Source organism: Hypanus sabinus, chromosome 4 (assembly GCF_030144855.1).
Source record: "Hypanus sabinus isolate sHypSab1 chromosome 4, sHypSab1.hap1, whole genome shotgun sequence".
NCBI lineage: Eukaryota > Metazoa > Chordata > Chondrichthyes > Myliobatiformes > Dasyatidae > Hypanus > Hypanus sabinus.
Genome location: NC_082709.1, coordinates 134,417,860 through 134,441,661, shown reverse-complemented (window position 1 = coordinate 134,441,661; position 23,802 = coordinate 134,417,860). Strand labels below are relative to the sequence as shown.

At 38.4% G+C, this 23,802-nt stretch overlaps 1 protein-coding gene across 3 annotated transcripts in view; it reads right to left on the bottom strand.

The window, feature by feature from the left end:
- The window catches only part of igsf11 (immunoglobulin superfamily member 11), a 218,224-nt gene that overhangs the window by 25,037 nt on the left and 169,385 nt on the right, over positions 1-23,802 (bottom strand). For 2 of the 3 annotated variants that reach the window (XM_059966178.1, XM_059966180.1), the window contains exons 3-4: positions 16,314-16,521; positions 1,418-1,573 (exon numbers count right to left, since the gene is read on the bottom strand). In XM_059966178.1, the coding sequence (XP_059822161.1) occupies positions 1,418-1,573; positions 16,314-16,521 (364 nt within the window). The remainder of the gene's footprint in view (positions 1-1,417; positions 1,574-16,313; positions 16,522-23,802) is intronic. The other variant, XM_059966179.1, reaches the window with a different exon arrangement.

Here is a 23,802-nt window from a genome sequence, read left to right as displayed (position 1 = left end):
ACACGTAATCCAATGTTGTATGTCATTAAGTCACATGTGTGACACATCATGATTATAACAGACCTCTGCCATCTTTTCATCTCTGAAACAATGTCCCTCTAAAAGAATTTTAATGAAGCATCTTGAAAATGAGAAGTACAAATATCCAATTTTGACACTGGCAATCAGGAGAGCCAACAGCATTGAAGACTAAATAATTCCAGGCTCCCAGCAGTTTGGATATATCACAAAACACAACACGGCAGGTGAATAATATAGATTGCAATATATTAGATTAATATCACACAATTTTACCAGATTGTTTTCCAGAAGCAATTTCAGGCACTCTGCCTTTGTGCTTTTCTCTCTGGTTATTTCCTTCCTTGAAGAGATTAAATAAGTTGTACCGCATCCATGACAGTGTGAATTGCACATGATGCATTGCAAATAGTTGGCTTAATGGACCAAATGACCTTTCTCTTTCTTACTTGCCAGTGATTTCCATTCCTTCTGCTTTCTTGCTACGCATGTGGCATGATCTTAGAAGTCCTATCTAATTTCAAAGAATTATTTTGTTTTCCTACCAATGTTGATTGTGCATTTAAAAAAGCTGTCACCAGACATTCAACACAGATCTGCCAGAGGTGACAGCACTCATTCAGGAAATAAATGCTCTGCTTGCAAACTCACTTCCACTGTATAAAGGACCTTAAAGTGCAGGAATTATTTTCATTTGTTACCCTTAGCAGCAAGCACTAAGAGGTCTGAAGAGGTGAACAACAATGTCCCATACCAATGTACTATCTCAATGCTGTAATCTATATCTGTTACGCTAATGTAACTCCTGGCTAAGAATAGCATCCGAGTCCATCACTATTCACCATGATCTCCTGATATTTTACACAATCCATTTCATTATTCCTTTGATTAATGTTGTCTGATCTTTTCTTCCCTAGTCATGACTTCCTCATTAATCTCTGTCATTTGTCTTACTCCCATTTGCAAATAATTTACAGTTCACCACTGTTGCTGTACTGAATGCATTGCATTTATTTTTATCAATTCTCTATGCTGCATCTCAAATACAAAGGTCTTGTCGGTTAAAAAGTCTCCATGTCTTATTTGTATAAATGAGGCAACTATTTTGCTGTAATTATATCAGAAACGTACACTTAGCCAACATCATTAATTAAATATATAAATTCTATGTTGTAACAGGGGAGCAGATTTTATATTGGAACACTTACACTGAGATTTTGACTTGAAAATCAGAGATATCTTCAGTAAAATATGTATAATGAAATAAAAAATATTTATGATTTGCTGTATAGAATTATTAAATTCTTAAACCAGAAGCAGCATTTTATATTAAATTCAGGATAATAATATCAAAAATATGCTGAATTAGACACATTATAAACCTGATCATTCAGCTTACCCTCTACCGACATTGGTGGCAGTTTAGCAATTGAATCAAGCTTTTCCCAGGAATATGTTGGGAGCGGGAGACCTTCTTCTGAACTACAAGTCAGAGTGACATCATTTCCAGTAGCAACAGCTCCTTGAAGCTGGCACAATGGGATAGCAGGTGGAACTGCAAACAGAGGTTGCAAAACATCAGGCCTAATATGTCAAAAGTTAACATAAATTTTAAACTTTAACCTGAAGCTAAAGAAAGGATAAATACAAACAGTTCCAGTTCCAAGAGAAATTGGGATTCCCATTTTCTCTAATCTCTCTTTATGGTTATGAAGGGTTAAACTGTCTCAACATCCTGAATAATCAATAGATAAAGCAACAAAATCAAACTGCAGGTTTCACATAATCAATTATTCATGACATTCAAAAGAAATTCCAGAAAAGTGTTCCCACTATATTTGCAACAGCGGTTAGGAGTCATGGTTTGGAAACTGCAATCAACATATTCTATGTGTGCAGATGGCACTGCATTAGAGTATGTCAATTGTTAGCGACACCATCCACGCACACACTAAGACCACAGTCTCTGATTTCTCCTGTTATACATCCTGCATGTTCATAGCATGGCAATATGCAGCACATTCTCAAAACAGGAAAACTTCTAATGACAAAAAAATCAACATTAAAGTATTGTGTAATGATGCCTTTCCTGACAAATTAGGTGATCAATTAGGGATTTACTGCTGTTCTGAATATTACTAGCAAGGACAGAAAATATAACTTAAATAAACCATCTAAGTAACGTAATTACAACACAACCTAAGTTTTATTTAAGAACAGAACCATACAACATAATTTGGGCGATTCCTCTTACTATTCTCCTGCACTTTCCATAACCTCCTACCATGTTTTAAGATATATATAATTTCCATTTGAAGGTTATTGAACCATCCCACCACCAGGTTCAGCAATAGTTACTATGGTACAGCCATCAGGCTCCTGAACCAGTATGGATAACTTCACTCACCTCAACTCTGAATTGATACCACAACCTACAGATTCACTTTCAAGGACTCTACAACTCATGTTCACAGTATTATTTATTATTTGCTCAATTTGTCTTCTTTTGCACATTGGTTGTTTTGCTGTGTTTATGTATAGTTTTCATAAATTCTATCATATTCCTTTATTTTCCTATAAACAACTACAAGAAAATGAATCTTAAGGTGGAATATTGTGACTATGCATACTTTGATGATAAATTTACTTTGAATCTGTATTAATATACAGTGCATTCAGATAATAACATCTCATTATGTAAAATATTGTGGTGCTGAGGAAACCTTTCCTCAGTTAAAGTATCAAAACTCTTCAAGATTGGAGAACTTGTATCAGTTCATCTTTCCATACATCTAAATTCTTACATCCCTTGTACTATGCCAATAAATCATTAATGCAACCTCCAACACACACAAAATGCTGGTGGAACACAGCAGGCCAGGCTATATATATATATATATATATATATATATATATATATAGCAGTCCTGACGGAGGGTCTCTGCCCGAAGCGTCGACAGCACTTCTCCCTATAGGTGCTGCCTGGCCTGCTGTGTTCCACCAGCATTTTGCGTGTGTTGTTTGAATTTCTAGCATCTGCAGATTTACTCGTGTTTGCTCCAAAGTCTTAATATGCTTTTTTATTCATGCTGGCTAGCTTCAACCACACCATTTCAGCTAAATCCTAGCTGGTATGTTATAGCTTTCAATATTCTTCCTTTTGTGCTCTGCACCTTTGTTCTTAAAACCGAGGATTCTGTGTGGCTCTTTAACAGCCTTTTCAATTGCCATCTTCCCTGCCAGATGTACAAACAACTCTCACTTTTTCTGTGCCCCCTTTAATACTCCACAACAAGACCAAAAATTACCACACTTTTCTCCATTAAATTTCACCTGTCACGTGTTTATGCCCTCCTGAGATCTATTGCTCACCACTATATTTTTGGTCTTTGGTCAATTTTAAATCCACACAGGTCTTGTTTATTTTCTGGGCTCCAACTTTGCTAACAAGTATATTGAATGGTATTTCTTCAAAGGTTCACTGAAATGCATATACACATCATCCTAAATACTTCCTTACATCCCCTCTGTTAATTGAAAAACTCCAAGTTCCTCAATTATGGATTTGAGTGTAATAAATTCATATAATATTCATTTATTAACCCATATTCTTCTAAGTGCCAATTAATTTTGTCCTGGACAATCATCACTGTGAGGCTACCTCACATTTATTATATTTTGTTTCTCATACACCTTCTAACACGATTTGTGAAACATGAGGTATGTAAAGTTTGCTCTCATGCTACTCCCAAATTCAAGGACTGCAGGGTTGTGGTCTGAGCTTGTTTAATTACAAACAGTATGTTTCTCTACAAAATAGAGTTTAATTGTGTTGATTTCCTCTGAATAGGAAAGGAACATTTAGCCAAAAAGCTGACAATGCCTATATCTATCCTGTGATTCTGTGATACAGGGTATTACATAATAAAAATGTTTGTAAGATATAGTGGCAGAACATCAATACTGCACCATCTTTTATTTTCTATTGCATTGACAAGCTGTCCAATTTAGAAACCGCAAATTCTTCTAATAGCCTTTAATTAGATTCAGTTGTCCATTGACACAGTCAGAGATCTAACACAAATCCATGTGAATGTGCTTCACTGGCCCAATAGCAACTCCACAAAAAGCACTATAGTGGAAAAGTGTGTTTTTGGTGAGAATTCCAAAGTAAATAGCAATAATTATCTTGCAAAAGCAAAATGTCTCGAGCATCAGCTCCACATTACGCATCTATGCATGCTGGAATTCTAAAGCCATGGGAAATGCTGACCACATTAATATTTAATGCACTTATGTGCTCATCATGAAAATGATTCTGTATATGCCAAAAGCAACTGAGCAGAGGTCTTTCAGCCATTTAATGCCTGCTCTGAAAACATCATACCAATCTGCTTTTCCTTATTTTAATGTGAGCATCATAGCTGTGCCCTGTCTACCCTGGACTTGTATTGGAACTGCTAGCAAGGACCAAGCTTAACAACAATTCAGGATGTAGAACTTTATAAACAATGCTGGGTAATTTATTCCAATCTAGCAGGAAGACAGTTCAGAACACATGGCACTTTATATACACAGTATATGTTATATACAAACGCATACACTTCATAGCATTATGTTATACATTATATGACTAATTTTCAGATTATAGATTAAAACACCAGCTTTTGCTACTTCAAGAGAATGATATGATCACTCTTTACATATTTTCAACATCATTGTAAATTCAGTCTGTTGACTGGCTTCCTTAACCAGTTTGACCTCCTGAAATAAATTCTTCTCTCCAGTGTTGCAGTTGTTCCCTGAACAGACGAACTTGGAACATCTTGTCTTAATTCACTGACAATCTGCAACTCTTTAACAACAGTAATTCTATGCAATCATCAGGAATAGATTTATCTTCACCTTGACATCTTTAAATACATCAGGTGTGATCATTTAATCAGAGTGGACATGGTAACCTTCCTTTCATTAACTTCTCTAGACCGCAAACAAACCACACGTTGCTACGAAATACTCCAAACCATAGGCAATATGCTGCCAATACATTATGTATCCATGGATCCTGTTCATATCATCAATTTTATTATGCCACTTTTTCTCTCTTTTATATAAAAAAGTCTTCAAGATGTAAGAGAGACTATTTGGGCTATCTAATCTAAGTCAGTTCTCAGAATAATCCCATTAGTCACATTCATCCATTATTTCCCCATAAAGTATTCTCTCTCACATGCACATCAGTGTTCTTTCAGTAAACTCCACTGGTTGGAGTGTGGAGTACATTTCATAGCCAATTTTTATTGGGAGAATTTCTTCCATTAGTTGCCCCATTGATGCCTGGCATTTTGAACTTCTGCGTTCCATCTTGAAATTGAAAATTTTATAGCCAATATAACCATTCTCATTCTTTCCATACATGTGCAACAACCCACCAGCCTTGCTTAATAACTCCCAGACTACCCATGAAATTGCTGTGATCCAGCCACCACTTTCTCATTTTTCCCATCAAAAGAATGGTGCAGAACCCAGGACTTTACTACCAACGTATTCCTTCCAGTACGTTCTACATCAACACTGAATATTTTATGAACAGCAATGAAATGCTGTCGATTGTGCATTTACCAAAAATGTGCAATGTTTTTGCACTGATCTATGAAGTGCCAACATTTTACAATTAAGACTTTATTGTCTCACTTCAAGTTTTAAAAGAATTGAAACTAACTCTTATCAATGGTAAAATGCAACACCAGTGTATTATAACAATACAATAGGCAAGTGGGAAGGATAAAGACTTGGACCAAATCTTAAAAAAATCTCTGCAAATTATGGAAGTCAAACAGCTAAATGTATCCAACATCAATATTTCACTAACTTACTCACCTTTTTTTTAACTTCCAGATAGCATGAAACTCCCATATTCCCCCATTTAATATTTTAGGTATTAATTTTAACCTTTTGTACCTTCTTGAGAGAGTAATGCAATAATTCTCTCAGTACAGTCTCTGGAAAAGTGTCTGGTCTTGATTTAAAATGACATTATACAGTAACACAGATAATTCAGAGTGTAAAGCTAACCAATTTCCTGATCACATGGACCATTCCATTATCTACCAGTGTTTGTAAAGAATTTTTACTCAGAGTGGGTTATTTTTAAAGTACAAGCTGCTAAGTACAATATATCACTTCAGTTCTGCCAGTATTTACACCTCTAACGGATTCACAGACTATGAGCACTGGCTGAAATCTAGCCTTCCACTTGAGCTAAATAATACTCTCAAGATGCTTACACCACACCAGTGAATACATCGATGTTGCGGAGACCTTAGCCTGGGAAATTTAACCCTAGACCACTGTCAGGTTACAGCTGACACAAGTACGGAAACCTTAAAGTGCATAAAACATCAATCAGATATAGGCCATTCAACCCCCCCCCCCCCCATACCTATTCTGTCATTCAATAAGTTCATAGTTGACCTTTTAACTCATTACCAATTTCTTAAACAAACTCTGTATCTGGCAACCGCCATAGCAGACGAAATCAACTACAGAGTCATAAGAGTTATACAATACAGAAAAAGGCCTTTTACCTCAATATGTTGCCTACCTGAGCTAGTCCCAATTGCTCCATAACCCTGAGATTAAGACTGTTGGTTCTAGCTATCTTAGCCAAGTAAACAAATTACAAAGGTCTACAAATTACAATGGGAGATAGAAAACCCATGCCAAGATGGCAATGTTACAATACTCATGAGGGATTTCAAAATGCAGGTAGATTGGGAAAATCAGGTTAGTGTCAGATCCCAAGAGGGGGAATTACTAGAATTCCTACAAGATGCTTTTTAGAGCAGCTCGTGGTTGAGCATACTAGGGATTCAGCTATTTTGGTTTAAGTGTTGTGCAATGAACCAGAATTTATTAGAGAGCTCAAAAAGCTCACTTGCCCTTAGGGGCAAGTGATCATAATATAATCAAATTCATTCTGAAATTTGAAAAGAAACATCTAAAGTCAGATGTATCAGTATTACAGTGGAGTAAAGGGAATTAGCGAGGCATAAGAGAGGAGTTGGCCAAAAGTGATTGGAAAATAACATTGACAGGGATGATGGCTGAGAGGCAATGGCTGGAATTTCTGGGAGCAATTCAGAAGGCACAGGATATATACATCCCAAAGAGGAGAAAGTATTCTAAATCTAAGATGATGCAATTGTGACTAACAAGAGGAGTCAAAGCCAACACAAATGCCAAAGAGAGGGCATATAAAAGAGCAAAAATTAGTGAGAAATTAGAGAAAATGGAAGCTTTTAATAGCCAACAGGAAGCAACTAAAAATTCATTAAGAAGGAAAAGATGGAATACTAAAGTAAGTAGCCAATAATATTAATGAGGATACCAAAAGTTTCTTCACATAAATAAAGTGTAAAAGAGAGGTGAGAGTGGATATCTCAGCTACAAAACAATGCTGGCGAGATAGTAATGGGGGACAAGGAAATGGCAGACGAACTGAATGAGTATTTTACATCAGTCTTCACTGTGGAAGATACTAGCAGTATGGTGGAAGTTCCAGAGGTCAGGGGTCAGAACTGTGTGAAGGTACCATTACTAGAGAGAAGGTTCTTGGAAAACAGAGATCAGAATGTAGACAAGTCACCTGGACCAGATGTGTACACCTCAGGGTTCTGAAAGAGATGGCTCAAGAGATTGGCTCAATCATTGGTAATGATTGCTCAAGAATCACTGAATTCAGGAATGGTTCCGGAAGACTGGAAATTTTCAAGTGTCATTCCACCCTTAAAGAAGGAAGAGATGCAGAAGAAAGGAAATTACCGGCCAGTTAGTCTCACTTCAGTGAGTGGAAAGACATTGGAGTTGATTGTTAAGGATGGGGTTTTGGTGCACTCGGAGGCCCATGATAAAAAAAAAGGCCGTAGTTAGCATGGTCTCCTCAAGGGAAAATCTTGCCTGTCAAATCTGTTGGAATTCTCTGAAGAAAAATTAGCAGAATAGACAAAGGAGAATCAGTAAATGTTGTGTATATGGATTTTCAGAAGGCCTTTAACAAGTTGCCACACAAGCTAAAAGCCCATCGCATTACAGGAAAGATGCTAACAAGGATAAAACAGTGGCTGATTGGCAGCAGGCAAAGAGTGGGAATAAATAGAGCCTTTTTGAGGTTGGCTGCCAGTGACTAGTGGTGTTCCACAGGGGTCTATGCTGAGACTGCTTCCTTTCAAGGTATACAGTATGTCACTGACTTCGATGACAAAGTTGATGGCTGTTTTGTGAGTTTGCAGATGATATAAAGATAGGTGGAGTGGCAGGTAGTTTTGAGGAAATAGAGAAGCTCCAGAAGGACTTATCAACATATTAGGAGAATGGGCAAAGAAGTGGCAGATGGAATACAGTGTCGGGAAGTGTATGGTCATATACTTTGTTAGAAGAAATAAAAGGGCAAAACATATTCTAAATGTAGAGGAAATTCCAAAGTCTGAGGTGCAAAAGGACTTGGAGTTCTTGATTCCCGAAGGTTAATTTGCAGGGTGAGTCAGTGGTGAGGAAGGCAAATGTGATGTTAGCATTCATTTCAAGAGGACTAGAATATAAAAGCAAGGATGTAATATTGAGACTTGATAAAGTACTGGTGAGGCCTCACTTGGAGTATTGTGAACAGTCTTCGGCCTCTTATCTTAGAAAGGATGTGCTAACACTTGTGGTGAACTACATATACCTGTCTGGACATGCCCCCCCACTGACTGCTCCTGTGGCTCCTTCCACGGACTCGGGTAGAAAGGCGATTGGGGACTCCGCCCCGGCCTCAGTCTCCAGGATGCAGTGTGGTGGTCAATTGCTGCTTGTTCTTTCTTCCAGCCAATAAAAGCCTATATCTCGCCTCACGTCTCCAAGAGTTATTGATGGTGCATCAACACTGGAGTGAGTTCAAAAGCGGTTCATGAAAATGATTCCAGGATTAAATGGCTTGTCATATGAAGAGCATTTAACAGTTCTTGGCCTGTATTCACTAGAATTCAGAAGAATACGGGGTGACCTAATTGAAATCTATCAAATGGTGAAAGGTATTGATAGAGAGAATGTGGAGAGGATGTTTCCTATGGCAGGAGACTCACCTTCAGACTAGAGGAGAGTCCTTTTAGAACGGAGATTAGGAAGACTTTGTTTAGCCAGAGTGTAGTGAATCTGTGAAATTCTTTGCCATAGGCTGTCGTGGAGGCCAAGTCTCCATGTATATTTAAGGCAGAGGTTGATAAATTCTTGATTAATCAGATCATGACGTGATCCGGGAAGAAGAAGACAGGAGATTGGGGCTGAGAGGAAAAAGGGCTCAGCCGTGATGAAATGGCAGAGCAGACTCAAAGGGCCAAATGGCCTAATTCTGCTCCTATATCTTGCAATCTTCTGGTCTAAACGCCATCCCAATATATACCTTGTAAAATTTTTCTGAGTTTTAATAAGATCTGCTCTCATTATTCTAAACCAAAATGGATACAACTCTGTCGTTTTAACCTCGCTGACACCACCTCTCTGATAATCAATAAAGGCACTCCACAGGGATGCGTGCTTAACACACTGCTCTACTCTCTCTCCAGCCACGACTGTGTGGCTTAGCACAGCTCAAATGCCATCTATAAATCTGCTGAAGACACAGCCACTGTTGACAGAACTTCAGACGGTAATGAAAGAGCATACAAGAGCGAGATTTACCAGTTAGTTAGACGGTGTCACAGCAACAACTTTGTACTCAACATCAGTGAGACCAAGGAGCTGATTGTGGTCTTCAGGAAGGGTAAGACAAGGAAACACAAACCAATCCTCAAAGAGGGATCAAAAGTGGAGAGAGTAAGCAATTTCAAATTCCTGGGTGTCAATATCTTGGAAGACCTAACCTAAACACAACATATAGATGTAACTATAAAGAAGGGAAGGCAGGGGTTTATTCGGAGATTGATATTTTGGTTTACACTTGAAATCTTCTACAAATGTACCACGGAGAGCATTCTGACTGGCTACATCACCATCTGGTATGGGATTGTGGGGGGGGGGGGGGGGAGTTAGGGTGCGTACTGCACAAGATCGAAGTAACTGACAGAAACTTGTAAAATTAGTCAGCTCCACCATGGGAACTAGCCTCCGTAGCATCCAAGACATCTTCAAGGAGTGGTGCCTTTGAAAAGCGGTGACCATCAATAAAGACCCCCTCCACCCAGGACATGTCCTCTTCTCAATGTTACCATCAGGAAGGAGGTACAAAAGTCCGAAGACACGCACTCAGTGATTCAAGGACAACTTCTTCCCTTCTGCCATCTGATTTCAAACTGGAGATTGAACCCATGAACACTACCTCACTACTTCTTTTTATTTCAGTTGTTTTTGCACTATTTATTTTAACAACTGTTTATTAGACATTTATACTTACTGTAACTCAGTTTTTTATACATTTGTTTATCATATATTTCATTGTACTGCTGCCATAAAGTTAACAAATTTCACAACATATTTCGATGATATTAAACCTGATCCTGATAGGTCAATTTTTCATCTTTATCTTTACCAGAGTTGTCGTTAATTATCTTGGTACTTTTATGTGTGATTCTTTTGTGTATGATTATTTTTCAGCAATTGTAAATGCGCACTACATTAACAAACATTCAATTTAAATAGCATTGTTGACAGCCATTGCTCCTGGGATGGGGTCTCCCTGGCAGCCAAGGTAATTAGTGAGTGGAACATGATGCCCTTCTAAGACTCCCCAATCAGCTGAGTGCAAGATCACGCCCAGGAAAAGAGTAGACAGTAGACAACCTCCAGACACTTCATAACCAGCAAAAAGACCACCCTTCACACCCATTCCCAGATACAGCAGAGATGAAAATTAACAATTCTTAAATAAATAATACCTTGATTCCATAATGAAATAGTATTTAACATGACTGTAAAAGGTACTGTTGTACCCTCTCCTAGTTAGAATAGCAGGGAATTCACTGAAACCCTGGGGTTTTGAAGCACCTAGATGATCAAAAGCTTGAAGTAATCAATAGCTGCTTTTCCACAATGATAGCTATCAAAAGCCGTATTACAGAGCGAGCAGAGGAAGGTGAAGCAGGGTCAGTGTCCCTCGTGCTGTGTGCCTTTTAGCAACAGGCAATAGGGGAAAAAAATCATAAATCAATTTTATAGGAGTTTCCTTGCTCAAGGATAGACCTTTAAAAATGTACCACAAGAAAAGGAATTTTGAAAAGGAAGATGTACAAATGGAATCGGTGATACTGTGATAATGTCCTTTTATCAACAATATTACTTGGCTAATTTCAATCCATCATGTCTCAATCATGAAGATTTCTTCATTACACAGAGTTTCAGTACAGTGGCAGCAACAGATTTGTCAGAGATTTATCTGTGTTTCTGGTGCTGATGCTGTCTTCATTTCGCTGACAAGTACAGCTGCTTTATCCACTATCAATAGAGTTACACAAGAAAAAACACTTTTCCCTTTACTCCTTTATCAACCATACAACAATCTCCCAGAATTTATTTACTTAAGTCCTGAGGTGCTGGGTAATTTATCCACTATAAAGCAACATTGTCTGAAAATATTCTGACTGATCCAACTGGTGCTTTATCACAAACTGAGAGGAAAGGAATATATTTTCAGTTCTATTTTGTCAATCATTGTCCCCTGTGTGCCAATAAGTTTTAGAAGTTAAGTTGGAGGCCTGTAAAGAAATGATTTCTCTTCGAGAAAATTCACGATCATACAAGGGGCACCCTGAGATTTAAATGTAGACAAGTCACAGCAACGCATTTTCAATTGTCCTTTCCCTATGAATACTCTGGGGAGTATTTTTAATTAATATGTTTTCGTGATAGGTGCAACTATGACCGAACTAGTATTAGTATAAATATGTTTAATGGAGGATGGAAACATTAGAAACAGGAGCTGGCTATTCAGCTCATTGTGCATGCTCTGCTCTTCAATTTAACCATGACTGACACGTTCACTTGCTTCACACTTAATACCTTTATGTAAACACTATCTAAAGCCAGTGGTATCATAATACCATTGACCTTTAGATGAAGAAAGGGTACTAGAAGAGGAACTTAGCCCCAAATTTCTGTAACCTGCTTAACACACACAAAATGCTGAAGAAACTCAGCAGGCTAGAGTACAGCCGACATTTCAGGCTGAGACGCTTCAACAGGACTGCTGAAGGATCTCAGCCTGAAACGGCGACTGTACTTTTTTCCATAGATGCTACCTGGTTTGCTGAGTTCCTCCAGCATTTTGTGCTTGTTACTTGGATTTCCAGCAACTGCAGATTTTCTCTTGTCGTGTTTGAACCCGCTTCCTGAATTTGCTCTTAAATGGCCAAACTATAATTTTAAGACTCAGTCCCCTTGTTCTCAATTCTGTAATGGTTGAATTGATCTGACAATTAGGCTTCTGTACATTCATCCCAATTCTTGAATTTGTATTGTGAATTACTTTTTGCAAAATTATGTATGACATGTTACTCAAAAACATTGGAAAATGCTACAATAGCACCCTCTGCTGCTTTGTACAAGAATTGAAATCTTCAATAAAAATTATCTAGATTATCTATCTTTTAATTTGTTCTATTTCTCAACAAAGCTATTTTCTGTAGGAAAAAAATTCTCATTTGAATGTCAAATTAATGGCATGAAGTAGGCACAGCTCAAAATCCTTATATTTTACCATAAACATTCAAGGAAAGAAAAACAGCAGAGATCCATCGCTGCTGACTTTTAATTAATTAGGGCAGAAATACTGACGATTTTTTTTTCTAAGTTTTTTTTTAAAAACCTAGGTGCAGCAAGTAAGAATGGAATAATGGTGGTTGGACAGGCAAGGACTGGAGGGTTGGTAACATGCTAATGATATCTACTGCCATCTGTTGGGGCTTTGGTGATCTGCAAGCTCCTGTTAGTTTATCCATGCTGCTGATTGTTGATACACATCAAGGGCTGGTGTCATTGTGAATGGCATGAATGCTTGAGCAGAAACAGGAGGGAATTGTGGGTTACCCCCAGCGCGTCCTTTGGTTGTGGTGTTTGTGTGATGCAAGCAACACATTTCACGGTATGTGTCAATATATATGTGATAGATAAATTAACCTGAATCTTGACAATTTGATGCCCAAACAACAGAATTCTGGTGTCTCAATGAGAATTGTGTTTGCACAAGACCCCAGCAAGAAAGTATATTCTTGGAGAAATGTTTGGTTGACAGTGATATCATGGATTGCAAAAATAAGGGGATTTGAACACCAGGATTAAAATCTTAAGAACTGAAGCAACAGTGGAATGGGTCAACAAGCACGGGGGGGAGGGGGGTGTAAACAGAAAAGGCATTTGAACAGCTGAGATTTTGATGATAATTTAAAATGGCCAGGGTACCAAAGGAAGTTTGGTGATTAAAATAAAAAAAATGGGTGATGGTTTCAGTTGCAGGTTAGTCATGGCAGAAACAAAGAGCTACATAACATGGGGCTGGAAATAGGTGGTCTTCATGACACAATAGACATACGCTGAGCTCTGAATCAAAGATGGCAGTGTGGTAGACAATCGGTTGTAGTCTAAGATGATGCCAAATTGGGATGGTGTTCAAGACCAATGTTCAGAGTTTGAAGACAGAAATCAAAGTCAACAATTTTGGTTAGTCCAGGGAAACCATTCATCATATTGCTAAATGGGAAGCCTTTATTTTTTAAGAGTTGCACTCTGATGTTGTTTTGAACCAAATACTTCATTGAACTACTTTCCTTCATTTTTGGTATTCTTGATTGTAATTTATTCACATGTCTTAGAGCTACTAATAATCCTGAACTCCTTCCTTTTAAATCTAATGAATCTCAATGTTATGTTCATTGTTCCCAAGATGCACCCTCACCTCAGGATGATATTTATTTCTAGCTCTTCATCCATCACTAAACCCAGTACACACAACTTTTAAAACAGAAACGGCTGGAGAAACTCTGTGAGTCAGGCAGCATCTCTGTAAAGAAATGGACAGTCAACATTTTCTCTCAAGACCTGCATCCAGACAGGATCCATCTGGAACAACTAGGCCCAGATGATGTCAACCTATGATCTGCCCCTAGACCATAATAGTGTTCTGATAATTCATGATAGCTGAACACTCGGGCATTTCAAAATAATGGAAAATTTTAAAAATTCACGATTAAATTTTAATTTCACTTAAAGCAAAATCTATCTATCATAAGTTAACTGAAAGCATCAATATTTTAAAAAATGAAGTGAACCAAACAGTCCACATAACCTTCTAATGAAGGTGGATGAATGAATAGGACTTCCCTAAATGTGAAGTAAATGGCTTAAAGCAATGTATCAGGCCATCATCTCACTAAGCCATAGGATAACCCTGCACACAAAAGTAGGTCCAGTAGTGCATCAGGGGGTCAGATGTCGCTGTATCTCAGCTCCAGGCGCTTTGAATTTCTCCATTCCACTGCACAGGTGTCGAATTCCAGAAAGAGCTGCGCACTTACTGAAGTTTGACAAGGATATCCCACACAACCACCAACTAGCTCTCAACACAATGAGCTCTCTAACATGGCAGCCCACAAGTCAAACACAATCAGAGAAATGCAATAAATGGGCAATTGAGGGATTCAGATTATCAAATTTGGCAGTTTCAGAATTATTCCCAGATGCATTTTGCCTAATATTGCAAGTTTTACAATGGAATATTAATAATACTTTACATAATGGAACTAAATCTTTCTCTAGGCACAAGTAACCCCTTTGTTTTACAGACATAATGAATAAAAATTGAAGGCTATGAAAAGATCCGATTCACAGAAGTATCCTGTTCTTTGAAATGCAGAAACATTATCCATTTGAAAGCATTTTCTAACCGTATTATTTTCTTGTCCACATCAAAGCAAATCAATATCTTATTTGAAAAAATATTTTTTAATTGAGTTGCCAGTCTCTTATCAATAGGAAAAAACTTCAAGCAGCCCCATTTATCAAAAGTGTCCAAACCCGTGTCTGTAAATAGGTGCACACCAACAACTTTGAACTTGAGTATCATTGTATTTTTTCGTAATTCCTGACCAGCAGGCATTTGATGATTTCCCATTTTGAATTTTGATATTTAGAGAAAATATAGTTGTCACCATTTTAACACAAGCTACTTAAAATAACCAAGCAATGCAAACAAAACACAATTTTGATGCAGTTATCTCAGAGGGAAGGACTTTAATTCATTGCCACAGATCACCGCAGTGGCAACTATTTGATACAGTGCACATGGTTGAGATAGAAATGGCAGTGCCAGAGATGGAAGTACAGCTGCACCCAAGTAAATGATGGATGAAAGATGATAAAGAGGTGGAAAAGCCTTGGAGACAAGGTCTTTATTAAGCATTCTGGCTCCATTTATATAAATTATAGCCATGATGGTCATTACAACAAGGTTATTGCTCTATTTCACAGGCAGTAATCTTGAGAACCGGCCAGCAAAGAAACCTCTGTCTCTTTCCCCATCAGTATTTAAGCATAGCAGATGGAGCAAGTTGCCCAGCAGCAACTCAAGCAGTCATAGGGACATCTAACTCAAAGCATAAATTTGACACAGGTCTTGCTATCCAATTCTATCTGCTACCCAGCCACTATCCCTCCGATTCAAGACAGGATAGTGGATGAAAGCCAAGTCCAGGCTAGTTAATCTTAACATCTACACTACAATTCATTCCTTGTCAGCTTTCATTTTTCAGAGGTGCAGGAGTCATCGAGTTACATAAAGTATAGTTTTGATTTGTTTTCTGAAATATGACAGTGCTTAGATTGCAAAACATAAGATGTGAGTTCAAGAACATCCAGGTAAATGTTACATTATATATAAATCACAGAGTGAAATTTATAACCAGTGCATCTTGATGGAATTTGAACATGATTTGGTAGATTGATCCAAACTGAAAATAGGATTGAAAATGGCAGGCTAAGATTGACTTGTAGCACTTAAAGGCCAAACTAGAAAATGTAATTTCAAGCCATCTATACAATCTCAATCCGAACATTAGTTTTGCAGTTAAAGGTTCAGGGTGGCCTATACTCTTTGGAATATTGAACAATTGTGTAATAGGGCAGATCAATTGACATCAAGGCAAATCATACTGTGATAAAATAAGTTTCAAGGGAACTGGGAGACGTGGCACTTCAGCAAGGAGGCAAAATGTTAGCAAATACATGGCAAACATGTTCAGAATGATAGAAAATAGCAGAAGGATAATTAATACCTAGAACAGACAGTCCAAGGACACCTATGTTCCTCTCTCCTCGGTCAGGCGGATTGTTCACCAAACACTGGTACGTCCCCGTGTCTGATAATTGACTGTTATTAATGAAGATGGAGGCACTCAGGCTGGGCATGGTGATGACAAATCCCACACGGGAATTAAAATGGCTGGCCCCACTGATTACCTGACCTCCCTGGTACAAAATTACCTGTGACAGAGAAAAGCAAAGAAAAATCTCATTTAATTTATTTCACATCTGGTTCAGTTCAAAAATCCACCTGTATTTATTAAAACTTCATTTTGTCACAAAGTACTAACATATGGAGACCATTTTCAGTCCACATACAAATGTGCCTGAAGCATAATGGCTCTCATCGTGTGTCATCCATATACAGATGTTAATTTGCATCTCAACAATTTTTTATAAGTGATTTATTCACTCAAATGTATTGTTAAGCTCCAAATTTCACTAATTCTGTGAAATGCTGGAAATTAAAGATTCCCAGTCCAAATTCCTGCAACACTAAGCAGCATCAAAAGCAAAGATAAACTTTGACTATGGTAATCAGTCTTTAAGTGTGCATTGTTCTGTATTTAATTTTTTTGTTGTGCATATGTAAACAAACACATAAATAACTCTCATTCAATGTCACTCATTTAATGTAATTTGATATTCTTCGATTAGGTTTTCTTTTGGAATTGGTAAACTGACCCAAGCCAGTTGCAAACCCATAAGAATCACTTAAAATTGTTTTTTTCATACCAAGGTGGCCCACAAGCAGGTAAATTATCAATAAGATAGTGCATAAAACCAGTGATAAACTAATGCAGGTCAGATAATTCAACTTTGTCTACGGTCTCATATGTAGCAATGCTCTTTCATGAACCACTATTAGCACAAAACAAATAGCTTTCAACATTGCTTTGTGGTGCTGTACATGGTTATATTCTCAGCATTGACATGTTCTCTGAGCCTGCAGTTACTCACCTTTACTTTTATTCCCTCAGATTTCAACTTTCTACATACCCCTGCGTAGTGCACCATTCTACCCAGCAGTATTACATGGGCCTTTTTTTGGGCACAAGCAAAAGTGCCTTAAGTTCAAATTGGCAACACATAAAAGTGCTTGATTGAGGACATGATTTACAGTATTTAAGTGCAAATCCAAAATATTGTTTCCGTTTGGTCTATGCATATTTGAACTTGAGATCTGCTGCAACTCAAGGTTGCTGATTTATTTTTCGTTTATATATGTTTCTGTTGAACAGGATGGATCTCCCCCGTAAAGAAATGGTAAATAAACTGTAGTGAATATTTTGCAGACAGCTCAGGAGGCTGCTATTTGGACCACCTAGGCTTTGGCAACTCCCTGGAAAGCAGTCCAATTAGTCTCAATCCCTCAAATCGGTTCTTCTTTATCTTACATCTATCATTTGCCTAATCAATTTCCGCTTGATTACTACTAGTTCCCACAAAGGTTCTTCCTCACATTCTGCCTGTATCACTTGCCCAAAACTGTAAATCATAGTTGCCTAATTTTTGTGCCATTAGCTAATGAAACACAGCTTTTCTTTGTTAAGATCACCATCGTCTTGTACCCAGATTCAAATCTGCCCTTAATTTCTTTTTCTCTGATCAAATCTTACATCTTTCATCCCTGGGGAAAAAAGATCAGTTAAAAACTGGTTTTTCAGCCCAAATTGTCTATGCTGTATTTCCCTAAAACACTAATTAGAAAATGGAGGAAGATATTGGCCTTTTTTAAAAAAAAACGATCTTCATAATAAATTATTCCCAATCTCATTTTGCAGACTGGAGCATTATTTCAGTGAAAGGCAATGGCTGCATGTATATCAGTGATATCATATCAAACATGCCAGGCACATTTCAGGGCATTGGCAACAGGTGGCACACATCTGGGGAGAAGAACACAGTGACAGCTTAACATTATTGATGAAGAACCAGTGTGACAACAATTTAGCTAAGCTAGACTTTAGCAGACTGCTCCTTCAAAAATAAAACTTTGTTAGCTTCAAATGGTATCAGTCCTTTGACTGAAAACAATGGAATCTCTGGTGTGTAACGAGGTGGAATACATTATAATTACTTTAAAAATCCCATTGGCACCACTAGAGTGTATCTGCATATATATGTGCCACATTTAATAATACCAACAAATGACTTTCAATCCCAATGAATTACTGATGTTTTGATTTATGTTTTCCTCCTCTCTCACCCCAAAATGCCCATTTTGTTTATTTAAACTCTATTCGACCATAGTAGGCAAGGCAGGAAGTTTCACTGTCTACCTTGAATATCCTACAAAAAAATATATCAACTTCAAAAGAAGAACACTATTAAATTTATTTCTTCATCAACATGAAACTATGCTGTGATACCTTGCCTAATCACAGCCAAAGTTAGTTAATAAGTATAAGCAAATAAACAGCCTTTCAAAAACCTCAAATTAATCAGCCAGGGCTTGTTCCAATAAAGCAGCAGCACTTTTATTAGTTAACAATCCTCTGATATGAAGAATCACTAATTTAAAATACACGTGTACATGAATCATTGAAAGTTAATATGCAGATATAGCAAGTAATTAGGAAGACAAATGGTATGTTCAGTTTTATTGAAAGAGCATTTGAGTACAGAAGAATGTACAGGACCCCTGCTGAGCCCTTACCAAGAATACATTAAACAATCTCCACAGTCCTTTGTCTTGCACCTCACTTTTGAAGCCTCATCCACTCTTCACCCCGCTCCCAGTTTTAAGGGAGGATCTTAACTAGTGTCCACAGACTGGCCAAGTTACTTCAGCAGATGTTTTTGCTCAATAAGTGTGCATAGAAGGCTGGCTTTCATGAATATGGAAAGATACACTTGTGATGGAGTGCATGCATTGAAGATTGTCCATTTGGTGCAGAGGTATTATGCATAATCTAAGTGAACGGCAAGACAAATATTGGGCTGAATATCCTATTTCTGCTTCTATCTTTTATGTTCAGAATAATTTGGAAGTCAATTTCTCATCCATCGTTAGTGCAAGGTTGTTATTGTGACATCACTCAACCAGCTGGTCTATCTCACTCCTGCAGGCCTTCTCGTCACCACCTCGGATGAACTTTTGAAATGGAAATCTATTATGTCATAGCTTTTGCACCCAATTGCGTACCTGCCCTGCACTTCCTCTGATTTGGCGTTTCAAAAAAAAAGCCACATTCGGTATGTATTCATGTAACAGTCAGGAAGAAACAGAGTGAAGATGATGCTAATAAGTCGTACCAGCTGTTCTTTATAAGAATAATATTTTTTAAATGGCACAATGAGTGTGGAGCAGCAATTCTGGAACCTTTCCCCCACACTAAGAGGAATTACTAAGTTTTTTCTCTTCCCATACTGACTCATTCCCTGACACGAATGTGCACCACACACCACGACGATGGAAAGCAAAGTCAGTGCAATTTCCTTACACCATAGCTGAGCCTTCATAAACAGCAGATGACATTGTTAAAATCATGGAGGTATTGTAACAATTTTCATTCTCTTGGCAGTGACAGTGAGAAAACTGACATTTTTCAGAAAGCTGTCATTTACAACTGAACCCTATCAGTGGCCCAGTGTCTTAGAATATTCCATTCATGCTATTCTGTTTGAAGGCATGGCTTACAAACAGCAGTCCAACATGTCACCTTCTGATCTCGGGGAAGTCCATGATATGGTGTACTCAGAAAGCAACATCAGTCTGCTCTCATTTCCACAATGACAGGCACTAGCCTCAGCTACATTTCCTCAGGGTGATTCAATTAGTGGCTTTTTCGTGTCAGTACTGGTTAAGAAGAACACCTGAAGCCGCTCATAAACACAAGAGATTCCGCAGACGCTGGCAATCTTGAGCAACACACACAAGATGCTGGAGGAGCTCAGCAAGTCAGGTAGCATCCACAGAGTGAAATAAACAGTCAATGTTTGGGGCCAAAACAATTCATCAGGAAAGCACTGAAACTGCTCAAGTCTCTCTGCCCGCAGGTCCAGCTTAAATCAGCTGCATAGCTCAAGATTGGAAATCTCATGAAACCAGCAAAAAAGCTGAGCATAATTAGTTCTAGGCGATTGTGCATGGGTGCGTCCCCACCTCAGCAAACTAATAAAGAACAAGGCACTGACAGCAAAACAGTAACGTGGAGGCCTTGCGTGTAAGATTAGTTTTTAGAAAGATGGTAATGAACACCATGTATAGAAATGAACAGCTTTGCTTCCAAAACACAGCAGGGCCATTTATTTTCTATCCAGTTTCAAAATATCAGAAGATCAGACTAAGGCCTAGAAACTTAATTTCACCAACTTGTCACAATAAATGTATTTTTCCCATCGTCAAGTTGGGCATTACCAAAATAAAAATCAGTACATTGGGTCACCCTTGCCTTAAGAAACTGTTACAGCTTCACCTACTTGAGTGAGAAGCCAACTTGCACATACACAGACATGTGCTGCTGCCCAGGCTCTCAGCTGCCATCTCACTCTGGCGCGACCTGGCAGGGAAAGGGTCAATAATGTTAACAAGCTCTCTCCATGGCAGTCCCATAGTTGCCATTGGAAGTGAAGGAAAACACTGGAATGGAGGGAGGTAGGGTTCTTTAGAAAAGAGGAGAAAGAAAAAAAAATGATGAGACCACAGGGAAAATGGCCTTGTTTTAAGCAATCGGGCTGTTTAGGCCACTGGGTGATTACCAAAGCCATTAACAACAGACTGAGACATCTGTTGCACCTGATGTTTGAAAGGCATCTTTAGATTGGTGCATTGAGAACTATGTTAATGCTGCCCATTATCTGAAGGGAATAACACGAGTCTAAAAATGTTAAAAGTGACTGAAAATGAAATTAATAGCCAACATCAACCTTTCAATTCACTGTGGTTCCCACCTTTTACTTAACATACTCCCTATTTTACGAGTGAACAGTGAAGGGTGTAAATCACTACAGTTTGATCCAAGTTCTGTCACCACGTGCATGACATACAAAAGGGAACAAGACCTGATCGTGACAGTGCTGGCTGATATATTACCCTGATGGTCAGGCCTTCTGCCAGAAATGGGAGGAATGAGTTCAAAAGGTACGTGAACACATTTTTGTGCATGAATTATGCATTAAAATGGTGCTGTGTTTTTCATAACCCAGCTTCTAGGCTCAAGTGTTGCATAATGCAGTGCTTCACAGCAATCCAAAACCTCTTCTTACCCACAGTATTGAACAGGCTGAGTAAGCATCTGCCAATAGTTGGCAACAGTAAGGGACAGCTCATCTCATCCCAATGCCTGCTCAATGACTTGCGAAGTGTCAGATAGCATAAAGGACCAGGGGGCCACTTTAGTGTGCAAAATGTGATCCACTAAAAAGTGGCAGTACCATCGGATGGATCTCACCTTCTCTCTCCTCTTTTAAGTGCTCCCGTCTTCCTTTTTCACAAAGCTTTCGTCATCAGTCCTATTACCTCCTCATGGAATTTGATTTCAGTTTGCTAATGCATCTGTGAAACACTATGAGATAATTTAAAGGCAATGTATTTAAGTGCAAACTGTTACAAAAGCTGTGAAACTGCAGAACAAGATCAGCAGTTCCCAAAGCAAATGCACTCATGAAGGGGGAAAATAAAAGGCACACACTCAGCCACACTAGACCTGTCTTGGACCCATCATATAAACGTAATTTCAAAGAAAGCACGACAGCACCCCTACTTCCTTGCGAGTCTGCCTAGATTCAGCATGGCATCAAAAACCTTGGCAACAGTAGCCGAGAATCTTTTCCATGAGAACAGTCTCAAAAAAAAACTCAATTTTAAAGTTGCAAGCAACTTAAAAATAGAGAGGCCTCAGTAGTAACCATTCCAAATGTTCTCATTAGGAAATATAGTAGCAATATGCCTTCTCAAACAGATAGGATTAAGGAGAAAACTCATGCCCATTCTCTAATTGGAATGTCACAGAAACCTCTTAATTGGAGTCAAAATCATGATGTAGTTTCCTACTACTCTCACCCACTATCATCTAATGTAATATCCAGGCAGACAAGGCTGCAGTGACTGAAGTATCTGATAGAGCATTCTTTACACTAAAGCTTGTGTCACATGTAATTAAACATTGAATGGGCAGGCCAGATATTTTCAAAGTCAATAGGAGCACAAAGGAATAATGGCTTCTCAGGAAAAGAGAAAAGTACTTTTGAATCAGACTGTGTTCCCATGGGAAAATCTGGATAAGACTGAACTGCTTGCAGAGCAAACAGAACTGCAAAACAGAGATAGAACATAGGAGCAGAATTAGACCATTCGGCCCATTGATTCTGTTCTGCCATTCACTCATTACAATATTTGCCTTTGCATCCACATTCTCCCATCTCCTTTGACGCACTTACTAACCAAGAAACCAGAAACCTCCTTTTTAAATATAGCCAATGATTCGGCCTCCACAGTAGTGTGAGGCAATGAATTCCACAGATTCACTACTTTTATATTCTAGTCCTCTCAAATTCAAAGCTAACATTGCATTTGCCTTCCTTACTACTGGCTCAACCAGCAAGTTAACCTTGAGGGAATCCTGCACTAGGACTCTCAAGACTAGTTTCAAGACTGATTTCTAAGTTTGCTCCCCGTTTAGAAAGCAGTCTACACCTTTATTCCTTCAACCAACATGCGTTCACTTCCCTTCACTATATTCCATTTGCCACTTCTTTGTCTATTCTCCTGTTCTGTCAGTTTCCTTCTGTAAACTCCCTATTTTTTCAGTGCTACCTGTCCTTCCACCTAAATTTGTAACATCCACAAAACTGGCCACAAAGTCAAAAATTCTATCATTCAGATCATTAACTTGTAACATGAAAAGTAGCAAACCCGAGATCAACCTGGGATACCGGGGAACTTGGGAGATACAGCGTAGAAGTACGCCCTTCCAGCCCAAAATAGTCCAGGCCGCCCAGTAACACCCACGTGACCAATTGATCTACCTACCTGTACGTCTTTGGAAGGTGGAAGGAAACCAGAGCATCCAGCCACGGGAAGAGTGTATGAACTCCTCACAGAGAACGGCAGAATTGAACCCAGGTCACTGACTTTGCAATAGAACTATGCTAACCACTATGCTACCCATTTTATTATGTACCCTGAAGCCTCACCCTCAATAACTGACTAACATCTTACCAACCAGTTAAGTCAGGCTAACTAGCCTATAATTTCCTTGCTTTTGCTTTCCTCCCATCTTAAAGAGTGGAGTGACATTTGCAATTGTCCTTCCAGAATCTAGGGATTTTCGATAGATCACTACTAAACAGGATACAATTTGTCCCTCAAGAATCAGCAAGATCCAGAGAAACTGGAACACTTTGGGGTTTGAGGATAACATAATGCCAGAGTGTATTCTCATTCAAAATACTTGAGAAAATTAACCTTCAGGGTGTGATTGAAGTTGGACAAGTGTCACATGGTCTCTTTCAGCA